At 43.3% G+C, this 24,146-nt stretch overlaps 1 protein-coding gene across 3 annotated transcripts in view; it reads left to right on the top strand.

Moving 5' to 3' along the window:
• The window catches only part of vps13b (vacuolar protein sorting 13 homolog B), a 379,425-nt gene that overhangs the window by 349,998 nt on the left and 5,281 nt on the right, over positions 1-24,146 (top strand). For all 3 annotated transcript variants that reach the window (XM_030071613.1, XM_030071615.1, XM_030071614.1), the window contains 15 exons: positions 812-987; positions 4,244-4,414; positions 7,477-7,684; positions 8,870-9,058; positions 9,900-10,046; positions 13,532-13,824; positions 14,594-14,721; positions 14,909-15,105; positions 16,445-16,563; positions 17,285-17,741; positions 18,196-18,360; positions 18,971-19,199; positions 21,222-21,398; positions 21,596-21,766; positions 23,337-23,513. In XM_030071613.1, coding sequence (XP_029927473.1) covers positions 812-987; positions 4,244-4,414; positions 7,477-7,684; positions 8,870-9,058; positions 9,900-10,046; positions 13,532-13,824; positions 14,594-14,721; positions 14,909-15,105; positions 16,445-16,563; positions 17,285-17,741; positions 18,196-18,360; positions 18,971-19,199; positions 21,222-21,398; positions 21,596-21,766; positions 23,337-23,513 — 3,004 coding nt within the window. The remainder of the gene's footprint in view (positions 1-811; positions 988-4,243; positions 4,415-7,476; positions 7,685-8,869; positions 9,059-9,899; positions 10,047-13,531; positions 13,825-14,593; positions 14,722-14,908; positions 15,106-16,444; positions 16,564-17,284; positions 17,742-18,195; positions 18,361-18,970; positions 19,200-21,221; positions 21,399-21,595; positions 21,767-23,336; positions 23,514-24,146) is intronic.

Below are 24,146 nucleotides of genomic sequence, written 5' to 3'. Positions count from 1 at the left end.
GAGCAAAGCAATGTTATGTCAGAATGTATAGTATAACCTGACAATTATCCATAATAATTATGTTTACATGCCTGAAGTAGCTAAGATTTAATCAACTAAAAAGGAAGGCCCTCATATTGAACATACTACTGGCAGGTGTGGAGGACAAATACTGATAAAAATTTGACTTAATCCATTCAAGACTCTGACTCTTTGGAATTAGCAATTTTGGAGAAAGATTGTTGATGTTGATTGATGATTTGAAATCAACAGCCAGATTTACCATTGCTCTTGCTCACTCTGCTTCCTTTCCCTCGTTCTGTGCAGGACCATGATTGCCCCCAGTTGCTGTTTGGCTGGTATAGTGTTGTGTGGCCACTTTGTTTGTTTCTCATTTATAGAGCCAGGGCTGTGTACGAATACCGGACATTTTTTCAGCAAAGACACAAAATGAACAGCTAGCGGAACGTGAGGAGATGGCCTTTCAATTTGTTGATTTCAAGTATCAATATTTGAATTTGTTGATTTCAAACATCAGTGTTTGACATGAAATAATATACATGATTTTAGAGGTCTGTGTGAGTTCACAACTGTCAAAAATAGCACACAGCTCCTCCATGGTCTGAGTAGGTGGAAGCGCAAGTGTATTTTTAGACACCAAATTTGCACTGTTCCGCCTGATTTATATGGACAATCCCCTACAGAGTGCTTCCTGTTCATTTCAGTGCAAATGATGCCATGATGAGCCATGAAATTAAGGGGGACAGGAGGGAAAAAAATCCACTTCCTGTTGTCTCTCTTATGATTGTTCTGTATGTGACCCCTATCTCAGGTGGTTTTCAGTCCACTGTTTGTGATGAGGAGCCATTTGCCAGATCCAGTCATCATCAACATAGAGAAGAGGAGTCTGGGGCTGAGGGAGAGCCAGCTGATACAAGGACAGGGCCACCAGGAGCCCTTGTTAAACACTGAGGCTGATCTCACACACCACCTCACCTTTCAAGCCAGGTAACAAAAAACACCTCACACAACAATACTCCAGCTGACCTATACTGCATCAGCATCATCCATTTCACCATTTTGCAAAAACTGAGGGCTTGATCACACAGAATGTAGAACAAATGCACATTGGCTGCATAGCACAGCCCAATAAATAAGATTAGAAGTTTATTAAATATTTGGTGAGAGAAGGAGATAGGTCCTGTCCTTGTCCAAAGACCATCCAATCACAACTTGCAACACTGACTGGAAAATAATCCTAAGCAAATCAACGTGACTACTTTAATGCATGAGAAAGTCTGTGGAGAAAGTGAAGTGAAGAAAGTGGAGAAAGTGAAGATTCATAGCTGAATCCAGAGTAGAGTTCATAGCTGCACAGCACTGTGCTACAGTACCATAACTCAATACATTTGCTACCAATACCATTGCAGTTCCTACCAAGATGTTATGATTAAAAAATCCAAGAGGTTTTTAGTGTTTTTGCCCTCCATAAAAACTGCCATGCCCCAATTTGCAACATTTCATTTTCAAGGTAAAAAACGCCAGCACACCATCCTACACCATCAATGAGCGTCTCACCTCAGGCAGGGCTCCCGGTTTCCAGTCTTGCAATGTGTTTATAACAGAGATGGCTGCCGAACAGCACAATTGATTCACCTAAGTCCCCCTTATGGTACAATATACGTCTTCCAGAGCTGTATTATGTCATCACCAACCAGCTCATACCACTGCAAACGACAAGAGTCTGACTCTCGTCTCCCATAATAGGCTTTTTATGCCTCCATTTAGCAAGGAGAGAGAGACACTTACTTAACATTCCCTCACACCACATTCTGATATCTCTGAGCCAACATGAAGACATGATCCAGGAGAATCCAGGCACATTTCAGGGGAGCAGGAAGCCATCTTGGCAGCTACTGAGGCACAGCTCCCATTCCAACATGTCAGGTTGGGCCATAATTACACCTCATTTAGATAGGGGCCCTGACAGTGAGCAGGTTTTTGGCCCCAGTTTAGTTACGTATCTGACCGTGCGTGTGTGTGAAGAGAGGTTGGTGCATGTGTGTCCATGTGTGTGTTATGTGTTTATGTGGGTGGATGAGTTGCGTATGTGCATGTGTGCCCTTGTGTCTGTGTGTGGTCTGTGTCTGTCATGGTCTCGGTTAGCTATGTTTGCCTGTGTCAGTGTGAGTGTGACAGTCACCACTTCATCATGGGCAGAGTCTGTCACATACATCACAACGCCTGTTATTCTGTCTCAGTTCGTCAGTCTGTGCTCACGCTTGGACATCTTGACCGTATCATCCAGTGCATAGGAAGCTCTTAGCCTACTGTAACACTAAAACAACTGTCAAAAAGCAACTATTTTAATGTTTGATGTATCAGGTTTCGCCAAAGAGTTTATTACGGTGTCAGTAAGCTGAATCCATTGAGTGTTTGGCTGCATCAACATTTGCTTGCAAAAAATAAAAAATGCCACGCATCTTTAATTCATGTAAGCGTTATATTTTCAATAATCATTATCCCTGCCGCATCTCTTGGGTCATGTCACATACATTTAATTGGTAAATGCTGTGATCCAAAGTGTCTTTCAGTCACAAGTGTTTATGTTTTAGTATTGGTGGCGTCAGGGGAAATAAGTACCACATGTACATACAGTATTGTTGTCCTTCCTTCTGTATTTGTTATCTGTACATCTGTAATTTGTGCTGTTTCATGTGAATCCCTGCAAGAAAAATCACCACTTTGGTAGCAACTAGTGGTGATCTGAATAAACAGAGTAAACGCTGGGTGTAATTGACTCCCCCAGAGAGAATTTTTTGCTGTAACTGTTTGGTGTTTAGATATCTGGTCACAAAGTTTGTTTTGATTTCAGCTGCCATAAAGGAACCACAGTGGCCATACAGTGACTGGGGATATATTTGGACTCTGTTGTCGCAGATAAATCCTTTTCATGCGCACAAAAAGAAAGCTAAAAAAACGGAGTGTCTGTCTGTCTGGATTTCAACCACAACGCTCCTTGTGTTTACGTTCCATCCCCTGCTTAAACTGCTTTTCACCACACAAACTCACATATCCCCTTCCCTTGTCCCCTCTACCCAGTCCACCCCCTCCTTCCACTCCATCCCAGCCCACTATTTTAAATGTACCTTCATACATACACTTACGTACACACACACACACACACACCGAACCCCAAAACTCCAGGACAGATCCAATCTTGAATGTTCACTGGTCAACAGCTCGTCTTTCCTTCCTGTAATTACACATAGTTGTGGGCTCTAATGGACGAGGTAGAGAGCAGAACTGCGGTCGGCAACACAACAGACAGACAGACAAGACTTAACCAGAACCGTTATATCCTCCTCTCCTCGTATTGGCCACCACATTAGAAAACAGAGGGCTAGAATCAGAAGCCTCTCCCAGTTTCCCCCCTCAGGAACTCCTCTGAATGAAAAGCTTCCTGTCAACACATTGTCCTTCTCCTCTGTCTCCCCACCAGATCTATAACCAATACCCCCTATGTTCCTTTTATAGCACAATGGGCTCTATTAATAAACCACTGCTCCAGGGGAAAGGGGGGCACTCTGCTTTAGCCAAGTGGAACTGGATACTGCACAGAGAAGGAGAAGAGGCTATTAGACTGTTTGGAGTTGTTTTTTTCCCATATTGTTGCAAACCCATAATTGACCAATGTCTGAGGCTGAGGTATCTACTAGCATTATTTACTGCTGCTGAGCCTTTTCTGTGATATTGTGATTAGTGTTTGTAAGGGATACTGCATGACATTGAAGAAAAAAACAACAAAAAACAAAGGGCATATCCAACCTCCTCTGAGGTTTCAGGGGAATGGCAAAGAGTTAAACTGGGGGTCAGTTTAATTTGACTGGACAGAACAATGGCAATAGTCAGTAACTGTCAAGAGATGTCTTGTTTTATGGTGAAGCAAAAGGATGTGTTGCAGACTAAGTCAAGTAAGTAACTTTCGCCAAAAGCCAGATTGGCTGCTATGTCCTGTAGAGCAGCGGTTCTCAACCATGTACTATGTTGTAGTGAAAACCTGCATACTCTTGGGTCCCAATATCACATGGTTGGGAATCACTGCTGTGGCGTATATATATCTCAAATGGAATATCCACAGTGCATGGAAAATTGGTCTAATTTTCATGCACGGAGAGGTAAACATGCATGGCACTTCGGTCAGTTCTGCCAAAGGACACCACAGTACATTGATTTTTATGTTTGTTTGTGCTCCATTTACCAGGGAAGAAGAAGATGCCTCCCATTGTGCGGTACCAATCTCAACCAGCCTGATCAAACAGATAGTGAACAAGGCCGGGACCAAGGACAACCTGGAGCACATCCTGGCTGAATTTTACGGCCCGAAGAACTCCACTGAGTCGCCCTGGCCCTACGCCACCAAAGATTCAGACAGGTACAGCACTGACCTGCATTTTGTTTGTTATTGCATTTCTGTCATATAGTTTTTACATAAGTATGTTTGCATCCCACTCATTCCTGGAGAATCTTTACATCACACTTGCTGTGTGTGGTTATCATCAGGGCAAAAAGTTGGTGTATGACAAATATCCACACATTGTCAGTTGATTTTTTTCCCCCCTCAAATCATTCTTTAATGTGCATGATTGTTGTCAATACAGTGTTCAATATGGTGGTTTCATATTCATGTGTATATATATCAGTGGCCGCTTTATTAGGCACACCTAACCACAATCTAATATAATATACATGTGTGAAAAAAATCTGGACTCTGTAGTAATGACACAGGGTTGTGAACTAATTTCAAACTCGCAATATCATGGGAGCATGGTAGATGCTGCAGCTCCCCAAGCCACCGTGACACATCATAATCTTCTAATCACCGTTTATTATTCTTTTTCATCTCAATCATGAGACTTTGATGGTGAGCAGTAAAATTGGTCATTATTCCTTCATAACTCAAATTGCATCAAGACCCACCCATAAGTTTTGGTAATAGCGAGCTTCATACAGAATTCCCCCTAAAAGTGTGGAGCTGTGCAAGACAGAGCCTTTAATGAGTGAGGTTTCTTTTTATTGCTGACTCTTTGTTCACATAATAAAATGGCTAGCTGCTAAGACAAGGCCGAGCCATGCATCAGACATTAGCCGGGATCCCACTGTCATCCCCCGCAGGCCAGAGATTTAGGCCATCACTGTCACAGTCCCACTTTCTCACACAAGTCACACAGTCTTGCATTTGGTTAAAACTTGGCACAGGTTTCTGAGCATATGCATGTGTGTGTGTGTGTGTGTGTGTGTACCATATAGAGCAGTACACATATGTGAATCTGTCCACAAACGTCACTCTGGGAGCCATCTTTTGTCACAAAGCAATCACATCTTGATAGCAGCGGTAGAACATTTACCCACATGCTCTCCTAGAGGCACAGTTACAAAGAGTCCCAGTGGATCTGCTGGACATATGGGCCATATGTCTGGTTGTGGTTGCCTTGCTTTCTCTGCTCTCTGTACACACTAAAACACACACACACAAATTGTTCTCCAGCACATGTGCACACATATTCATAGCGTTCTGTCACAAAATCCCTGCACTACACACATCTCTCACCTTACAACATCACACACACATCGTGTTCAGTCTCTCGCATACACACACATACACTCTGTCCCAGCAGAGAGTTGCTATCTGGCGGTTTGGTGTTGGGTTTCTCTGTCAGTCAGGCTTCTCTCCTTCTCTCCCTCTCCCCTGTGATCCAGCCCTGCAAAACAAAAGTCCAAGGCCAATGCACATTTCCCATCATGGAAAGTGGCATTTTGTCTGAGACCCAAAAATCTGCTACTTAACGTGAAGGAGAATGAGGAGGGGGACCAGAACGAGGAAAAGCTAAAAAGGCGTGATCAGTGGATTAGCAGCACCGATTCCTATCTTTAAACACACTCAGAACTTGGAGAGCAAGAAAAAGCCACAGTTTAATTAGTATATTTTTCCTTAATGTTGATAACGGTGATACAGTTTGCTGTTTAGAAAGAGGGTCCAAAGCTTCCTGGCACGGGGGGAAACCAAACCAACTGGCAGGGAGTGTGTAAATATTGTGTCTTAGGGGGCAGAGGAAGTTGAAAGTGGTAAATGTTATTTTTCTTTCTCTGTTGGGATTTTAATGGCAGAGAGGCACCTCCACAATCATTAAACAAACATCGTGTAGTGGTTGGGGTTTGAGTGAGCTCAAGCTGTTGGCAGTGTGTGTGTGTGTGTGTGTGTGTATTTGTTCAGAGCACTGCAGCGGTCAGAATTCACACTTGTGAAACTCTGAACCCCGGCATTGGCAGGCCCTGACAGAAGCTGCTGAGCACATTTTTCTCAATTGTCTTTTTTGAGCTCCATTATGTGATTTATGACCCCTGCACTCTGCTGCCATCAGCCTCAAGGTCAGTCCACTTTTTCAACTATACACACACCAGCTAATGGTAAAAAAACAACTATCAACAGTGCTTTTTTTTAATCAGTTTTCCAGCAAAGAGTCTTAGGTAAGTTAATGTGAGTCAAGCTGGCCTCGGGGCGGAGGTAAGAGTGGGACATCTTTGATGGCTTTGGACTTCACAGTAAGTCTGAGTGAGCTGTTTGTTTGGCTCTTCTCTGGTGCTCGCCACTGTTTAGGGTTCACAAGACCATGATTGCCGTGAAATGACTGTGGTGTCAGTGGATTGGTGGAAAAATGGTTGTGTGTTTCTGTCTGTCTGCCTATTTGTCTCTGTCCTCACATGCCCATGTGTGTTGCCAGATGCTGACTGTTCTCTGAATCTGTTTGTGTTGCATAACATGTTTGCAAACAGTTCCTGTCTGTGGATTTGCATGGCCTGGATGACTGTTGCCAGTGTGTTAATGGTCTGTACCATATAGCTGGCAGGAGAATGATTTGTTTACATATCATGGCACATTTAGATGCCTGTTTAAAGCTGCGTGCTGCTGTCTTTTTGTTTAGAAGGGTTAGGGTTAGGGAGATATGACGATCTTAATCTTGGTGACGGTGCATACTTGGGTTCAATAGCAAACCCATCTGACATTTGTGATTGTTTATCAGTACTGAATTATAGATAGCTGGGTGTTTGTGTGTTTACATATACATGTAATTGTGAATATGTGTCTGTGGTGAAGTATGGCCTTACTGCACTGGCCTAAATGAAAAACAAGCGCAGCACAATAGAGAATTTTACTGCATCCCTGCCTTCTTGCCTATAGTCTGGTGTCACTCACAAGGTAAAGCGAGGCACTAACACTACCAGGCTTTGGGGTTTGAATATTATTTGGGCTACGTATGCTTAAGATGTATGTACTCATGATGCTTTAGGGCACATTGATAAGATAGAGTGGATAGATGTCCACCAAATGGCTAATGTTACATTTCGCTGACTGGATTACTGTCAGTCTTGTGGCTTTGTCTGTTTCAGTTGTCTTATGTCTGATAATTTTCGTAATACTGCGTTTGCTCTACAAAGGTTCATAGTGGAGCCCCTTGCCCAGTGGGACAGTCCCATGCAGGTGAAGTTGTCTTGCTGGAAGTCCGGCCTGAACACCCTGCTGGTGGAGCTGCTCCCATGGGCGTTACTGGCCAACCACTCCCACTGGGACCTCTGGCTGTTTGAGGGAGAGACCATCGTGCTGCAGATACCAGCTGGAAAGGTTATTGTACCACCGAACTTCAAGGTATGGAGCTGTCAAAATGTGTCCTCTGGTTTGCCGCTGTTATATATAAAGCCTGCACACCACCATATACTGCCTCAAGGCAATGCTTGCTATTCCCACTTATCATTTTTTGTAATATACTAAATGCATTAATTTATTTATTTTGTAACAATTTCATGTTTTATGTTTAGTTTGATCTACATGGACAACCCAGCCAAGACAAAATCATTTTATGTCTAAATCTACTTTCCCAGTAACACTAATTCTAGTTGTGATTCTGTTTTTGAAAGATGTGTTAAAAAAAAAAATGTGAAAATAAAGTCACATCATTTACTTGCATGGACAGCATAGTGCTTTTGTCCTTAGATCAAACAAGTCTGTATGCCAGACATACCTTGTTACCAAACTCTTTCCTCATTTCAGTCTTGACTAATATGCACAAATCACCAGTTGCATTACAGCAACCCACCTGCCTAATTCTTTATTCACTGCCCAGTTCTGTCACCATATACTGTAGACATATCTTTTTACTAGGTTGTCACTTATCTGCAGATGGTTTTGCCTCTGTGGATCATAACACACACACACACACACACACACACACGTTCAGATCTTTCACTAAGCCCAGTGCGAAGCCAGTGTTTCAAAGAAAAAGAGATGATATGCTTCATCAAAAAGAAACAAAACAAAAAGTTGTAAATGTGTAATAGCCTGTGAAATAAAAAGAAATAAATCATTGTTTCCATAGCACCATCCTATTTATTTGGCAGCAGCAAGTGGAGAGAGGGCTTGGCTTCAGCTGCATCTGTCAGAGCTGGTGGCTGTATTAGAGAAGAATTGAGCTTTGATCAGCGTGTTTCATGATCTTATGGGCCTCCAGTGGCCAAATGTATAATCAGTGTGTCAGTCAAGTGTGTGTGATGTGAGGCACTAAAGTGATGTTTTCCTGACAACACCATCAATAGTAGAAGGCATACATTCTTTACTAACCAACACTGTCTTAGATGTTATGGGGTAAACAATTTAAACCACAAAGAAAATTGACAATATGTGACTATTTCTGAAACTTAAACAAATACAGTCAAGTTGAAATGTAAATCCTGGCAGACATTACTGGCTGATTGATTTGCACCCTCTGCCTCCCCACATCTCACCCTCTCTCTACTTCCCTCCTCTACCCCTGGCTACCTTTACCCCACCATCCAGGAAGCCTTCCAGATAGGTATCTACTGGGCCCACACCAACACCGTCCACAAGTCCACAGCACTGAAGTTAGTCCACGACCTGACCTCTCCTCGCTGGAAGGAGGGCTCAGGTTCGGAGGTGGTCACTCTGGACGAGGAGGGCTACGTGGAGGCCGACATCACTCTGGGAGCCTTTCCTGGAAAACAGAAGGTCAGCAAGACATTAAATGTTAAACCTTAATGTATAATGTACAGTTCTTAAATTTTGGAGCATTATTTTTATTGCAGACAGGAGAGGTAAAAAAAAATTTTGATTTATTTCTCCAGGGAGTTCAAGGAATATTAGGGATTTTTTTCAGATAGGTCAGTTGACAGGAATATACCAGACTGCATTTCAGAACTTGTTTGGCACATTTATTGCTTTAGGTGGTGGTTTTTAGTTGTTTGTCCACATTGTATGACCACGTCTCTACAGCAAGCCCAACTCTAGTTGAAACCAGACTGTTTATCCCTTTAGAAATTTTCTGACCCAAAAAAACAACATCAACAAATGAGAAAGGAATACAATATTAAGGCCATGGAATCGCTTCAGTGTAGTACTGGAAAGTCATGGAAAAGTCAGGGAATTTTACATCTCAGCCATGTTGGGAACTCTGAATACATTTTGCAGCACTGTGCAGCTTGATGTAGGTTACTGGGAACATTATTGTTTTTTTTTTTTTTCCCATGACAGTGGGAGGCCAAATTTCAGCTTTAAGACTAGGCATAAAGTTTGACTTTGCATGCATGCCTTTGGACTGCCATTCACTTTCTCACTTTGAAGTCTGATGAAAGCTGTTTACAGTATTTTGAAGATTTTTTTTCTTACAAATATGATTAAATGTGTGGTTAAATCCTCAAAGATCAGATTTTGTTTGTTCTATTTTTCACCACATGGATGTCTATCCATAGTATTGCAACGAAGCAAATAATGAAAACATTTGAAGAGCACTTAAAAAACTCTTGATACTTTAATGACTTTGGCTCACACGTGTCTGCTGTTTCTTCTGTAGCTGTGTCAGTTCTGCGTGTCATCTATGGTGAGACACGGCATCCAGATCCTGCAGATAGAGGACAGAACAATTATCGTCAACAACACTCCTTACAGTTTACAGTACAGACCTCTGCTGTCTGATCACACACTAGGAGCAGATGACCAGGTAATACACAAATATAACACGTTTTCACACACACATGCTATACACACAAACACAAACACACATACACATACACACACACAATGTATATGCTCTCAGGTCTCTACGCTGAACTCAGTGTTACAGTAAGTCACATTTTACTCTTACAGATAGAGACACACAAAGCAAACGTAACTCGTCTGACTCAAAGGAACTTCAACAAGGGAAAAGATTAAACTGCCCTTAACCAAAGAGTAAACTGTCAGCTCTGATTATTTAGCTAAATCAAACTTATTTTTCACAGCTAAAATGATAATGTACAAGAAGAGAAGACAATAAATGAAAAGAAGGAAGAAAATATTTTAAAGTGTGCCTGTAACAGCAGAAAAAACAATGATCCTGTTAAAAATGACTCACCTCAAAAGGAAAGATTTAATTATTTAAACAGAATTGTTTTATAGTAAATGAAAACAAGGAGAAGAAAGAGTATAATAAATATGAAGTGCTTGAGTGATAATCAAGGGGAATAAATCAAAATGAATCATGTTTACAAAGTGAAAGAAAGAGAAACAATATATACACTATATTGCCAAAAGTATTCGCTCATCTATCCAAATCATTGAATTCAGGTGTTCCAATCACTTCCATGACCACAGGTGTATAAAATCAAGCACCTAGGCATGCAGACTACTTCTACAAACATTTGTGAAAGAATGGGTCGCTCTCAGGAGCTCAGTGAATTCCAGCATGGTGCTGTAATAGTAATGTAATAGGATGCCACCTGTGCAGTAAGTCCAGTTGTGAAACTTCCTCGCTACTAAATATTCCACAATCAACTGTTAGTGGTACTATAACAAAGTAGAAGCGATTGGGAACGACAGCAACTCAGCCACGGAGTGGTAGGCCACATAAAATCACAGAGCGGGGTCAGCGGATGCTGAGACGCATAGTGCGCAGAAGACGCCAACTTTCTGCAGAGTCAATAGCTTGAGACCTTTAAACTTCATGTGATCTTCAGATTAGCTCAAGAGCAGTGCGTAGAGAGCTTCATGGAATGGGTTTCAATGGCCGAGCAGCTGCATCCAAGCCTTACATCACCAAGCACAATGCAAAGCATCGGATGCAGCGGTGTAAAGCACACCGCCACTGGACTCTAGAGCAGTGGACATGTGTTCTCTGCAGTGACGAGTCACGCTTCTCTGTCTGGCAATCTGATGGACGAGTCTGGGTTTGGTGGTTGCCAAGAGAACGGTACTTGTCTGACTGCATTGTGCCAAGTGTAAAGTTTGGTGGAGGGGGGATTATGGTGTGGGGTTGTTTTTCGGACGTTGGGCTCGGCCCCTTAGTTCCAGTGAAAGGAACTCTTAATGCTTCAGCATACAAAGACATTGTGGACAATTTCATGCTCCCAACTTTGTGGGAACAGTTTGGAGATGGCCCTTCCTGTTCCAACATGACTGTGCACCAGTGCACAAAGCAAGGTCCATAAAGACATAGATAAGCGAGTTTGGTGTGGAAGAACTTGACTGGCCTGCACAGAGTCCTGACCTCAACCCGAGAGAACACCTTTGGGATGAATTAGAGCGGAGACTGCGAGCCAGGCCTTCTTGTCCAACATCAGTGTTTGACCTCACAAATGCACTTCTGGAAGAATGGTCAAAAATTCCCATAAACACTCTCCTCAACCTTGTGGAAAGCCTTCCTAGAAGAGTTGAAGCTGTTCTAGCTGCAAAGGATGGGCCCACATCATATTAAATCCTATGGTTTAAGAATGGGATGTCACTCATGTTCATATGTGTGTGAAGGCAGCCGAGCGAATACTTTTGGCAATATAGTGTATATTGTGTTACTGTTTATCCTTCCACCCATTCACCACCCCCAACAACTTAATCCTCACATCACTACCAAGAACTTTCATTTTTTCCCACGCGGGTGCAACAGAGGCAGTCAAACACTTGCGTAGCTTTTATACACACAAGATGACACTCATTAGCCAATGGGCTTTGAACCTTTGTTGTGATTATTTAAAGAATAAAAAATATGATTCATTTGAACATGAAAAACAACACCAATGTTTTTTTCTTCTGCTGACATAGTGCTAGAAAAATAATGAGGCAGAAGTGCTGGCTGTGTCAGACTAAAATTTCAGACATCACCTGCCCAGTCCCTAAGCCCCCACCAGCTTAACAGTGCACTGTTCCTGCAGCCCCAGCTCTCTAAAATAGCGTGAAATAGTGTAATTCCTGGGCCTTTAGTTTACACGCTGCCACCTCATAGCCAGTAATGACTGTGTGTGTGTGTACCTCTCCCTCTTGTCTGTCCCAGCCAGCTGAAGCTTTTGAGGCTTTACACATACACACTCAACCAAACAGTATGTTCTATACACACATACATACTTACACAGTGTGGGGATGTAGCAAGCCGTTTTCCATCAGATCATGTTGCTCCCTCTCTCGGCCTCCACCGTTCTCACCATGTGGCAATGGCACTTCACAGGGACATTAGACAAACACTCTGAATTGGATGCAGGTTTCCCTCCTCGCTTTCATCTGCTGCTTGTCCCCTAAGAGAGCAACAATGCAGTGATGTCATTTAACGAGGCTTCAGATCCCCTTAAAGGAGGATGGCAGAGCTTGCCAGTTGCCACTAATTGACTGAAAAACCTTTAAAAAAAGACCTTAAAAAAACTAAATTGCAGGCGATGGGCTCAACAATAACACAGACCACAAACAAGGCCAGGAATGTCTTTCTAGTTGGTCTATTCATCATGCTTAGTGCCTAATCCCTGTAGCGCTCAACTACTCGCTGCTCACTGGCTGCTAAACCAGCACAGCAGGGCCTCTCTGCTACCAATTTAAGACTAAGCTCACTGGGAGAAAGAGGAGAGTACAACAACAATGTGATTTACCATCTTTTTGTTGTAACCACTTGCATGCTCTTTCCTCTCTCGTCCCATCTATCCTCTCCTGACCCTGCTGTTGTCCACTTTCTCTTTATTCTTATTTGCTCTCCTCATATTCTCTCATCTTGTTTACACTCTTTCACTGCTGTTGTCTCTTTCCCTTTGTTCTTTCTTTCCCTTTCTCTCTCCTTCCCATTCCCTTTCCTTCCCCTTCGACTTCCTTTCCTCTCCTCTCCTTTTCCCTTTCCTTTCTTTTCTTGTGCTTCATTTGTTTTCTTTTCCTTTCCTTCCCTTTCCTTCTGCGTCCTTTTCCTCCCCTTTTCCTTCCTCTCCTCTCATTCATTTCCCTGTTTTCCCTTTTCTTTTTCTTTTCCTTCCTTTGCTTTCTTTTCCCTTTCTTCTCATTCTGTTTCTTTTCTTTCCTTCATTTCCTTTCCTATTCCATTTCTTCCGTCTTATCCTTGATTTCCCTTTGTTCCATTGTTCTTGCTTTTCCTGTCTTTCTTTTACTCTTCGCTTTTATTTTCTCCTCTTCTTTTTCATGTCATAACCCCCCCACTCTTTTCCTCTCCACTCCTTCCATCTTCTGTCCTTTCTTCTCCCACAGCCCTATGAGATCCCAGACACAGCAGCGTTCAGCCTTGCTCCATCAGAACCGGACTCCCCTGCCAGGCCCTGCTCTGTGCCGTGCTGGGACCTCGTCCGAACCAGCATGCAGGGTGAGGTGGAGTTGCCTCTTCCTCTCCGACACATGCTCTTCAGCTCATTCCCTAGGCCGGACAGCGGGGTAGCAGCTGGACCCGTGGCGTGGAGCCTCCCCACTCCCATCCGATCAGACTTCCCCCGGCAAAGCGTGTCCGTCCCTTGGGAGCTGGGTGGCGGGGCCGGCGTGAGCAGCAGGTGGGTGAAGCAAGTATCTGTGTTTCAGTGGTTGCGACAGTCAGTACAGAGCAAGGCACCCGACCCCGGCTGGCACCCGACACAAAGCTGAGAGGGGCTGTAGTTTGTCACAGTTTGTTAAAAACTGGAGATGAAGCGCAGGGAGAAATGCCCTCATCATTTCCACTGTCAGTCTCTCTGTTTGTCTTGTTCACTTGATCCCACTGAGTGTGTCTCGTGTCCTTTCATTTTTTTTTTCTTTTTTCTTCCTCCTTCTTTCTGTCTTTCTTTTATTTCTCTGCTTCTCTGCATCTGGGTGCCTCAGTACAAAACTGTTTGGACAGCTTTCAATTACAGAGAACACTGGGGCAGTTCACATAATTAGGCCCATGAGCAGAAAAGTGAATTTTCATATTGTGTGTTTTTTCACAGCTACACACTTTTGTTTTGTTCTTTCATTGCTCCACTGTGTGTGTGCATGCATGCAACCCCAAATACACATATTGCACTGGCCAAAAGACACACACATACACACACACATACACACACACACACACACACACAGACACTGAGTAGCAGTGTGTCCATGCCTGGCTCCAATTAGGGCTCTGCCCATGAATGCACTTCAGGGACAGGGAGACGGACATTGCAGCAGTGTGACATTTGACATGTCAGAATGTGGGTGTGTGTGCTCCTAGCTGTGTATGATGTGTATTGATTGGGTGTGACTTGTCTGTGGTCTCTTTATTTATGTGTTTGTTGTATTTATGTGTTTATTTGTTCGCTGCAGAGCCTTGGTGCTGACATATCAGGAACACCTTGGGGTGACATACATCACCCTGAATGAAGACCCGTGTCCTCGGATGGTCGTCCACAACAAGTGTCCCATCCCACTGCTGCTGAAAGAGAACGTCAGAGGTAGGAGTGCAGGGTCTATAAAATTACTGGTGTGGACCAGCCTGGACCGGTCCAGATCGGTCCAGACCAGTCTGGTATCAGCCGATGCTCATGTATATTCCATGTCAGACCATTTTGCTCAATATCTCAGAACCAAACTCCACCAAGCTCACAATTTACTACATCTACAATTTCCTCCTCTTTTCAGAATCCCCGAGGACTGAGGTGTACTGCCGTCCTCTGCCTCCCAACTGCTCAGTGCACCATGAGCTCTACCACCACGCCTCCTGTTTCCCAGACTGCAGGCAGAGAGAGGCGCTGCCCACCCTCCTGCTAAAAACCACCTCAGATCACAGCAGCACCGACTGGACCGACCCCATCGACATCAACTGCCCCGGCACACAGGTAGAAGCACACGTGGGGGAGGAGTTTGTCTTAGATGCAAGGGAATGTCACGCTCTTTTGGTATACAAGCCCCCCTTTGTTACCCGGTAGATTTGAAGAGGGAAATGTAGGAATGTAACACTCCACCTCCCTATCATCAATTTTGTCAGTTTAGAAAAGGTAACAAAAGTCTTCACTCATTAAATTTTCAAGTACTCCTCATGGACTCCTATGTCCTTGTAATCTCTACTTGTTGCACATTCAAAGGCTTTTCATCACAGATTAATGACAAAACAGACCCCGTAACAAAAACACTGTTTGTTGGCTTTTGCCCTATTTGACTAAAGCAGCACAGTGCTGCTCTGTGCTGCACTGGTTGCAGCAAGAAGAGAAGCACCCATCAGCCATGTCACTGATTTTTTTTAATTGCTTGACTAATAATAAAAATATGTTACATCTGAAGACTGAAAATAGAAACATGCAACAAACTATTTACATAACATGCCGGACAATAAACATTTATTCTTTTCAACTTCAGTTGTTGACATGCCTCCTGTGCTCTGCGTCACCTTAATGTCTTGTCTCTGGCAACTCGGGTATCCACAAAAATTGTCACTTTCCCAGTCAATTATGTTGTCATTCATGTGTGCTCACAGCTTGGCAGCCCAGGTCACCCCAACAAAGAATTAAATAGTGGGGGTGTGTGTCTGCGTGTGTGTATTAGTTTGTTTTCATATGCAGTTACCTTAGCTGAGAACAACTGTTATGGCGAATTAAGTGTGTGCTTAGGCTCGTGTGTGCCAGCAAGGTTAGGTAGCTAGCCTCATACATGTTTCAGTGTGTTTTGACGGGTATAGTGTAGTGTGTTTGGGGTTAGCAAGGTTGTAGGGAGTGGTGTGTGTAATGTTTGCTGTTGTGTCTAGCGGCCTGTAGGTTCAGGCTTGAGGCTGCGGTGGTCTAGTGTCTCTAGTTACTGTGGGGTCTCAGTCTGACCCTGTGGTAGGGGTGAAAGGTCAAGGGTCGGTCTTGTTATGACTGCTTAGCAAAGAGCTCGGCAGGAATCTTCTTCCTGTCGACACTGGAGGAGCTGGCCACTCTCAACCTGCAGAGGTGCAGGTCAAAGTCCAACACATGTATACTCTAACACACACACACACACACACACACACACACACACACACTGCACCATGACAGGCTAGACTCAGGACTCAGGTGCTGCAGAGGTCAAAGTCATACATACATAGACTTTCTCTCATACACACATCATGGAATCTGAAAACCAGTGAACCTTGAATCTGTGACTCTGACTGGGTCTGGATATTTCCCCAGGAACATACTTATTTCTTTATTTCCTTCCCAGGTGGTGTTTCTGCCAGGCTTTGGCTGTCTCTATGTAGACATGGTGTACAACAGAGGAACCCTGGTTCTGTCCCTGGCACCAGAGGGCAGCGTGGACTCTGTGCTCAGCCAGTACAGCAGGTAGAGATGGATACAATCTTGTTTCTTTGTTATATATTTACTACATATTTAAACCATGACTTACTAAAGCATAAACACGTTTTCATTTCTCCTCTCAAAGGACTTACTAGTGTGCTTAGTTTATCTTGATCATTTCAGATTAGTGTCCAGTTTCTGCTGACAGCATGTGTGAGTGAGTGGATCTGCTAAAGTATCAGACATGAAGAAGCAGGCCTCAGTTTCACCACAGGAGGGCAACAAAACATGTCTGTGTTGTCATCCCTGCCCAGTAGTACATGCCATTGCATTTCTGTACCATTACATCACCATAATCCAAATGCATTAGCAAAATAGTAGATCAGTATAATCAAATAATGAGTAAATATCATCAAGTGGCATCAGCCAAAGACCTCTATTAAGAGCAATTTGTTTTTATGGTAGGAAATGCATGTGACATGAGTATACTATCAGTCAGTTATGCTCTTTCTATAACTGAAAGTAATTCTTCTGTTAAGACATATACCATGATGTATGTGGTCAGTTAAGACAGCGTTTTTGTAGATAAACTTGCATCTCATTAGATTATGAAGATGATGCAGAAGATACCAGAAGATGCTTCCTTGCATTTGGCAAATGTACTGTATGAAAGCCCATGTAATCACAGGCTTCAGTGAAAAGCACCACAGACTTATTTATTTCACTACATTTTACTACAGTATTAATATTTCATGTCATTTTTCAGATCCTCCAATCAGAAGCTGGCCTTCAAAGTCCTTCTCAGTGAGGCCAGTGTGTCACTAAGTGATGACATCACCAGCCCCTCTGGTTCTGTGGAGCTGCTGAGGCTTACCTTGACCAAGCTGCTCCTCAGCATGGCTCCAGCACCCGCCTCCCTGCCCTCCGACCTGGCGTCCGACCCCAGTAAGGGCACAGCGCCCGTCTCCGCCCTCATCCCGGACGCCTTTCTGATCGAGCTGCACTGCTCGGGTCTCCAAGTGGACAACCAGCTGTACAACCGAGCCAGCTTCCACTTCCCTGTGCTGCTGTGCCAGGAACAGAGAGGGGGCGTCGAGGTGGGGGGCCCGTGGAGCAGCGATGCCAACCCCACCGACTCTCTAGAGGCGCTGGAGCAGTTTAAACACTCCTGCTTCCTCCAGCTGGGCCTGACGCTGGCAGAGGACGGACAAACTGTGGAGCAGGTTGGTTTCTACTCTCTTTCATTCGTTTGCATTTTTTTGTCTCAGTATGTTTTGCAGTCATTTTGTTACTGTACACATTTTTGGTTAATTCAAAGTTCATATTTCTCATTCACGTTTTTATGTAGTACATTTTGCTGTTGAAATTGTTAGTTGTCGTTACTGCGTTTAATACCCCACATTTGTTATACTAATGGACAAATTCAGCCAGTAATTAGGCCTAATTTATGATAATTAATTTTTAATAATGACAAAAATGACAAATTTCCTTAAACATTCAAAATCACTTCCACATATTTGCCAGCCTCTTTGAGGCAAAAAAGTCAGGCAATGTAGAACAGCAGCACTGCTGGACAGTAAAACTCTGCCAGGGTGATCAGTGTGTCCATGTCCATATATTCCCTTCATAACAGTAAAACAGCAGTTCTCACACCGGTCTTATGTGTTTTCCTCCCAGGTCAACTTCCACCTCCAGCCTGCCAGAGTCTATCTAGAGGACACATTTGTTTACTACATTAAGACCCTGTTCCACACCTACATCCCTGACAGCGCCATGGCCCCAACCACAACAGAGTCCCAGAGGAGGAGAGAGCCAGGAGGAGCTCCCACCCTCCCTGAACAGGTTCAGTATTCATAGTGTAATGTTTTTTATCCAGGTATAAATTATGCTGAATGTTGCTTAGTGTTGCCCTTTTTTCCCGCGGTGACTCTTGAATCTTGTCTAAATAAATCATTAAAAGCAAGTACTATTTATATATATATATATATATATATATATATATATATAAAATGTGCTGTTAAAGGTGTACTATACAGAATGGTTGATTAAAGTGGGGACCATTTAGAATTAGGTGACAAAAAAAGATATAAGCATGTAGGACCAACTCCCTGATAAATGTCCTTATTCCTTGTTTTTCTCAGTTGAGTCTAAAGGGTCCTCACTTCAGTCGACTCTTTTATTATTGCATTGTGCTCCTTAAATTAAATAAGGGAACATTATTTGAAAATTATACCTTTATCATACTTTATATTTACCATGCAATTCAATATGACTATCAGTTTGCTTGCTTAACTTGTGATTTTCCATGTTAGCAGAATAGTTCAGAATCAAGGTTGTTTTGAATGATTGTTTTAATAATAATTCTGATTTTGTTTGCCTTCACCATAATTTAAAGAAGCTCATATCTGTGCTGTGTAGAAATATTGTCATATATACTGTCACTGTGATTCAGGTGATTCAGTCGGTGCAGGCGCTGGTCCACCCTGTGCGGATGCAGCGGCTGGCCATCCAGCCAGTCAACCTGCTGGTCAGCATCCACGCCTCCCTTAAACTCTACATCGCCTCTGACCACACTCCCCTCTCCTTCTCCCTGTTTGAGCGAGGCCCGCTCTGCACCACAGCCAGACAGCTGGTCCACGCTTTGGCCATGCACTACGCTGCAGGAGCCCTCTTCAGAGCCGGTAAGCAGCATCTGTGTGAAGGAAACGGAGGCAAACAGCTTCTTTCTCTCTCAAGGGTCTTGCCTTCACATCATTAACACCCTGCAGCAAATGGCCCTTCCAGCACACGTGCGCTGTCTGCATTCACACTAGACCGATAATGCTGTATTCACACCACAGGGACACAGATTCACAGTATGTACCTAACATGCTATATGTCGTGGTAGTCAGTGTGAGCTGCCAAATTATTCTCACTCAACTGCGTGGAGAGTAGAACCAGATTAAAAAAACAAAACATTAGGATTATGGAATAACAGGATGTGTGCTAAAGTGGGAAGCTCAGCTATCGATCTTCACTCAGTCCAGAGCTCAAATGACAGGACCCACTAGTTCTGCCGTCTGGCAGAAATTACAAGAAGTCAGTTTCTTAACAACAAGGTTTAGTCTCTGGAGGTAATAACTAAAGCACTGGAGGTTTAAAACATCCCAGATCCTCTCAGTGTCACATTTTATTGTTTGATCAAAGGTTTTGACTCACTTTATCTCATGATTCAGACTGTGTGTAAAGCAGCACATCATGGCTCATCTGTGAAGGGCCACTAAGTCAGACTCCATCCCTCTCTCCTGCACTGTCCTCCTGTCTAGTCAAACCCTTCACACATGGTCTGATTTAACCGAGCCATTTCCACCTCAGAAATCACCGTTCTGGCTAGACGCTTCCTTCCCGCTGTCTCTCGTTAGAGCCTTCGTTTCTGCTCGTATTTCAACGCGTCACTTCACTGTGTTCCCCTCTACCTGAATCACCATGGAGTAAGGGGCTCCAGGAAGAATTGCATTCAGGGACTGACTTGCTTTAGCATGTGCTGCATCACATGCACACACACACACACACACACACACACACAGACTCCATGTGCAACACACAACTACACTCCTGTGTGTGTGTCACAATGACTCAGCCCTGTAAACATCAGCTCCTGTCAGGGCTTTATGCTCTACCAAAACCACAACTGGAAGACCATGTAAAGCAGAACCAACCGCTAGGCCCCACTGGAACTGATTTCCTACCATTAGAGCCCATCACTCATGTGAAAATTGATGGAGAATAAGAACAGAGCGGACTCTGGCGTCTTGAGGAATGGCTATTTGATTTTGTGATGCAATTGTCAGCGCATAAATATCAATGAGCCGTGCCATCTGAAGCGAACTCTGTGGTGGAATGAGAGAGGTGAGATAGTAGGAGGCTGTAAATCTAGCTGTGGCAAATGTATGATTTCATGCAGGAGTGGGGATTATATGTGTGCGCATGCATGAGAGTGTGTGTGTGTGTGTGTGTGTGTGTGTGTGTGTGTGTGTTTGTGTTACACTGTGTGTGGGATTGCAAGAGTTAATGCAGTTTAAAAAATCTAATTGTGTGCTGTTTGACTTGCAAAAATCTGCAGAGAGCCTCACTTCTGCTTTTGACAAATTCAGACTAGAAAAGGTCAGTTTGTTCCAGAGGCTCATATTCAGATTGTGTCTCCAAGGAGGAAAAGTATGTGACTGTTTTATTCTAGAATAAAAATCTTTCAATCATCTCATCAGTGTGACAGTTTTTGCTTGTGCGACAGATATATGCATGTGTATCAGGGTCATTAGACTAAAACTAAAACTAGCTAATTAATAAACATTTTAGTAAACTTATGGATTGTACAAAAAGTGGATTTAAAAAAAACAAAAAAACTTGAAGAAGTAAAATAAAATAAAAAAGCAAACCATGTCTTTCCATTAAAGCCAACATAGAGGGAACCATTCATTCTGAATGTGTGTTTGAGTGTGAAATTCACTGGATAATCCCTAGTCATTATTGTACCTGTGCTGTCCTCCTATCAACACATGGATGCATTTGACCATATGAGCAGTGACAGGCCACGTTCTCCTAATCAACAAACAACTTTGAAATGAAGAAAATACAACTTCTGAATTGAAACTAAATAATGATGCTGATGGTGATTGCTATACAGGAACATTAGCATCCAACCTGATATTGTTCCCCTGTCTCAGGCTGGGTGGTGGGGTCTCTGGAGATCCTGGGCAGCCCTGCCAGTCTGGTGCGGAGCATCGGTAACGGCGTGTCCGACTTCTTCCGACTGCCGTACGAGGGATTGACGCGCGGGCCTGGAGCCTTCGTCAGCGGGGTGTCCAGAGGGACCACCTCTTTCGTCAAACATATCTCAAAAGGTAACAGAGACACTGCATCTCAAAAATTGCAAGAAGTGCAAATTTTGTCCTCAACTTGTTTCTTTTCCTCAGTTTTGGTTTAATTCAAACGTGAGAGTCACACTGTCGTCCAGCGCTCCTCTCCACTGACCTGTAGTGCTGATCAAATAATTTAGAGCTGTGAACATTGAACCTGAACATGGCACGTCTCCCTGCAGGCACACTGACATCCATCACTAACCTGGCAACCAGTCTGGCCAGGAACATGGACCGTCTGTCTCTGGATGAGGAGCACTACACCAGGCAGGAGGAGTGGAGACGACAGCTACCAGAGAGCCTCGGAGACGGGCTGAGACAGGGGCTGTCGCGCCTCGGCATTAGCTTGTTAGGTATGTGGGCTACATATACACACACACACACACACACACACACACACACACACACACACACACACACAACACACACACTCAAACACAGGTCAGGGTTTAGGCTCTCTCACCTTGACATGAGTTTGCACTAACACTATACTATACAAACACTATACACATATAAATTAACACACACACATACACACACACATACACACCTTTACATACAACTAAAAACACACTGGGCAAGATTAATGTTGGGCGGTGTGCTAATCAATAAAACATTCAAGTAACATAATTACATTTCCATGTAACAAATACAGAATAAAGTACCTAATTAAGCATCAGTAAGAGCTACCAATGAAAAAAACAGGTAGCCATCTCTTAATATCAGATTGAAGTCATATTATCTAAAAACAATATCCACCCTGATCCCTGATAGTTTTCTCATGATTAGTCATCATCCCTTCAATGGATTTCAGCTAGCTGAAATGAAAGAATGGTTTTCTTTTGTTCTGTTGTTTAAGGATAAAGAGGAAGAGCAAAAAAACGCTTTCTTTGCCTGGAAGTATTCTCAGTACTCTGATTTTTTTTATTTATTGAGGGTTTTGTTTATTTGTTTGGATGACACTTTGTTTCTAAAATTATTTTATAATCACAGTGTCTCTGGCGTCAAGAACAGCATGATTTAACATGTAGTGTAATTAGATACTGCTCCCAGGGAGTAATAAGCCAAGTAATGTTTCTTTTGAAGTGATAATAAACAAAACATGCATTTTTTTGAGCCAAGCCCAGGTCTTGATCTCTTGCGCCTTGACATCAGGCTACTGGATATGCACAGGAAAACACACTCTAGCATGCTCAGACAGAGGGGTGGTTAACATGTAACTGAGGCGGTAGACAACCAAGTGGGGTCCACACATTCAACCCAAATAGCACACATACACAGAAGTTCACATGGATTTTTTTTCCACAGTCAGAAACACACATACAAATGAATGTGCTGCCCCAGCACATTTCCTCTGCTATCCGTTGGCACCCACTCAAAGCAGCATTACACACAGACTGTCTGTTGGACAAACACACAGAGCGCTATGAGACAGGCAAGTGGAGACAGCACAGCAGGGACTCAATAAACACCCAGAGGGCAGTAAAACTCAAGTCTGTCTCAAATCAGTCTCAAAGACAGACAGAGCATGTTGTCATTCAACCCAAACAGCTGCTTGCTTTTCTCTGGGTTTCACTGGATTATAATTCCTCAGACGTACTCAGTGCTGATCGCAGCATCTGTGTGATACATAAAATAAATGGGCAAATATTTTCTGATGGGTTAAGACCATGTCTGAATTACTGCATGATTCCCCTTTATGGCACTTTGAATACTGTGTGTCTATAACCCTTTTGCTTTCCCATGTCTAATTGAAGTGAAATTTCACAAGGAGAGCTGACTGCCTGCTTCTCATTTAACAAACAAAAAAAGATGCCTATTGAATTATATGCATGTCTTTCGTGTTTTCATCATATATTTCTTATGCGATGTTTATTCAACCAAGCAGGCTGGTCAAGAACAAACACGTCTTTATTTTCACAGGGGCGATAGCCGGCATCGTGGATCAGCCCATGCAGAATTTCCAGAGGACCTGGGAGTTGCAGAGCTCAGCGGGCAGCAAGGCTAAAGGGGTCATCTCTGGGGTGGGGAAAGGCATCGTGGGGGTTTTCACCAAGCCCATTGGGGGAGCAGCCGAACTTGTGTCTCAGACCGGATACGGTGAGTTAGAATAGACAAGCATGAGGAGGAAATTCACAGCCCAGATACAGGGCTTCTCAAACTTTCACAGCTTTGGGGGGAAAATGTGAATCAGTTGTTGGTGTGGAGCGTGTGCACGTGGCATGTGGTGACACAAAGAGCACCGTCAAGACATTTTAGATACCAGCTGAACCCCATAACCTTTGCTTTAGTTGTCTATCAAGCGATTGGTCATTTGGAAGTCCTGTTTATAACAAAAGCCAACATTTACTCCTTTATAAAACTTAGATACCCACATAACACAGATGATTTTTGTTATTGTTGTACAAAATATAATAAATGCAACTTTTTTTTTTTTTTTTTAGATATAAACATTTTTAGCCACACACACACAATTACTGAATATGTCAAACTAAAATGCAGCATAAAGTCTGAGCTTTTGAGACTTAAAGCTAGTTAGCTTGCTAGCTCTCTAATTGATTCAGTACAGCTCAACACAGAGGCCCATTGCACATTTGCCCAGGGGGCCGTGGGCAGCAGTTTTCTAATAAACACATGTGAATTTAAGTCAGTGTGTCAGGAACATCATAAATCAATCAGTGGATGGACGATCTCTCCCTCTCACTGCTCTCAGCCCCAGGCAGGCGCCAAGTG

This window comes from Myripristis murdjan, chromosome 16 (assembly GCF_902150065.1).
Source record: "Myripristis murdjan chromosome 16, fMyrMur1.1, whole genome shotgun sequence".
In the NCBI taxonomy this organism is placed as follows: Eukaryota; Metazoa; Chordata; class Actinopteri; order Holocentriformes; family Holocentridae; genus Myripristis; species Myripristis murdjan.
The sequence above is the reverse complement of the archived record's forward strand: the minus strand, read 5'-3'. Positions and strand labels throughout refer to the sequence as shown.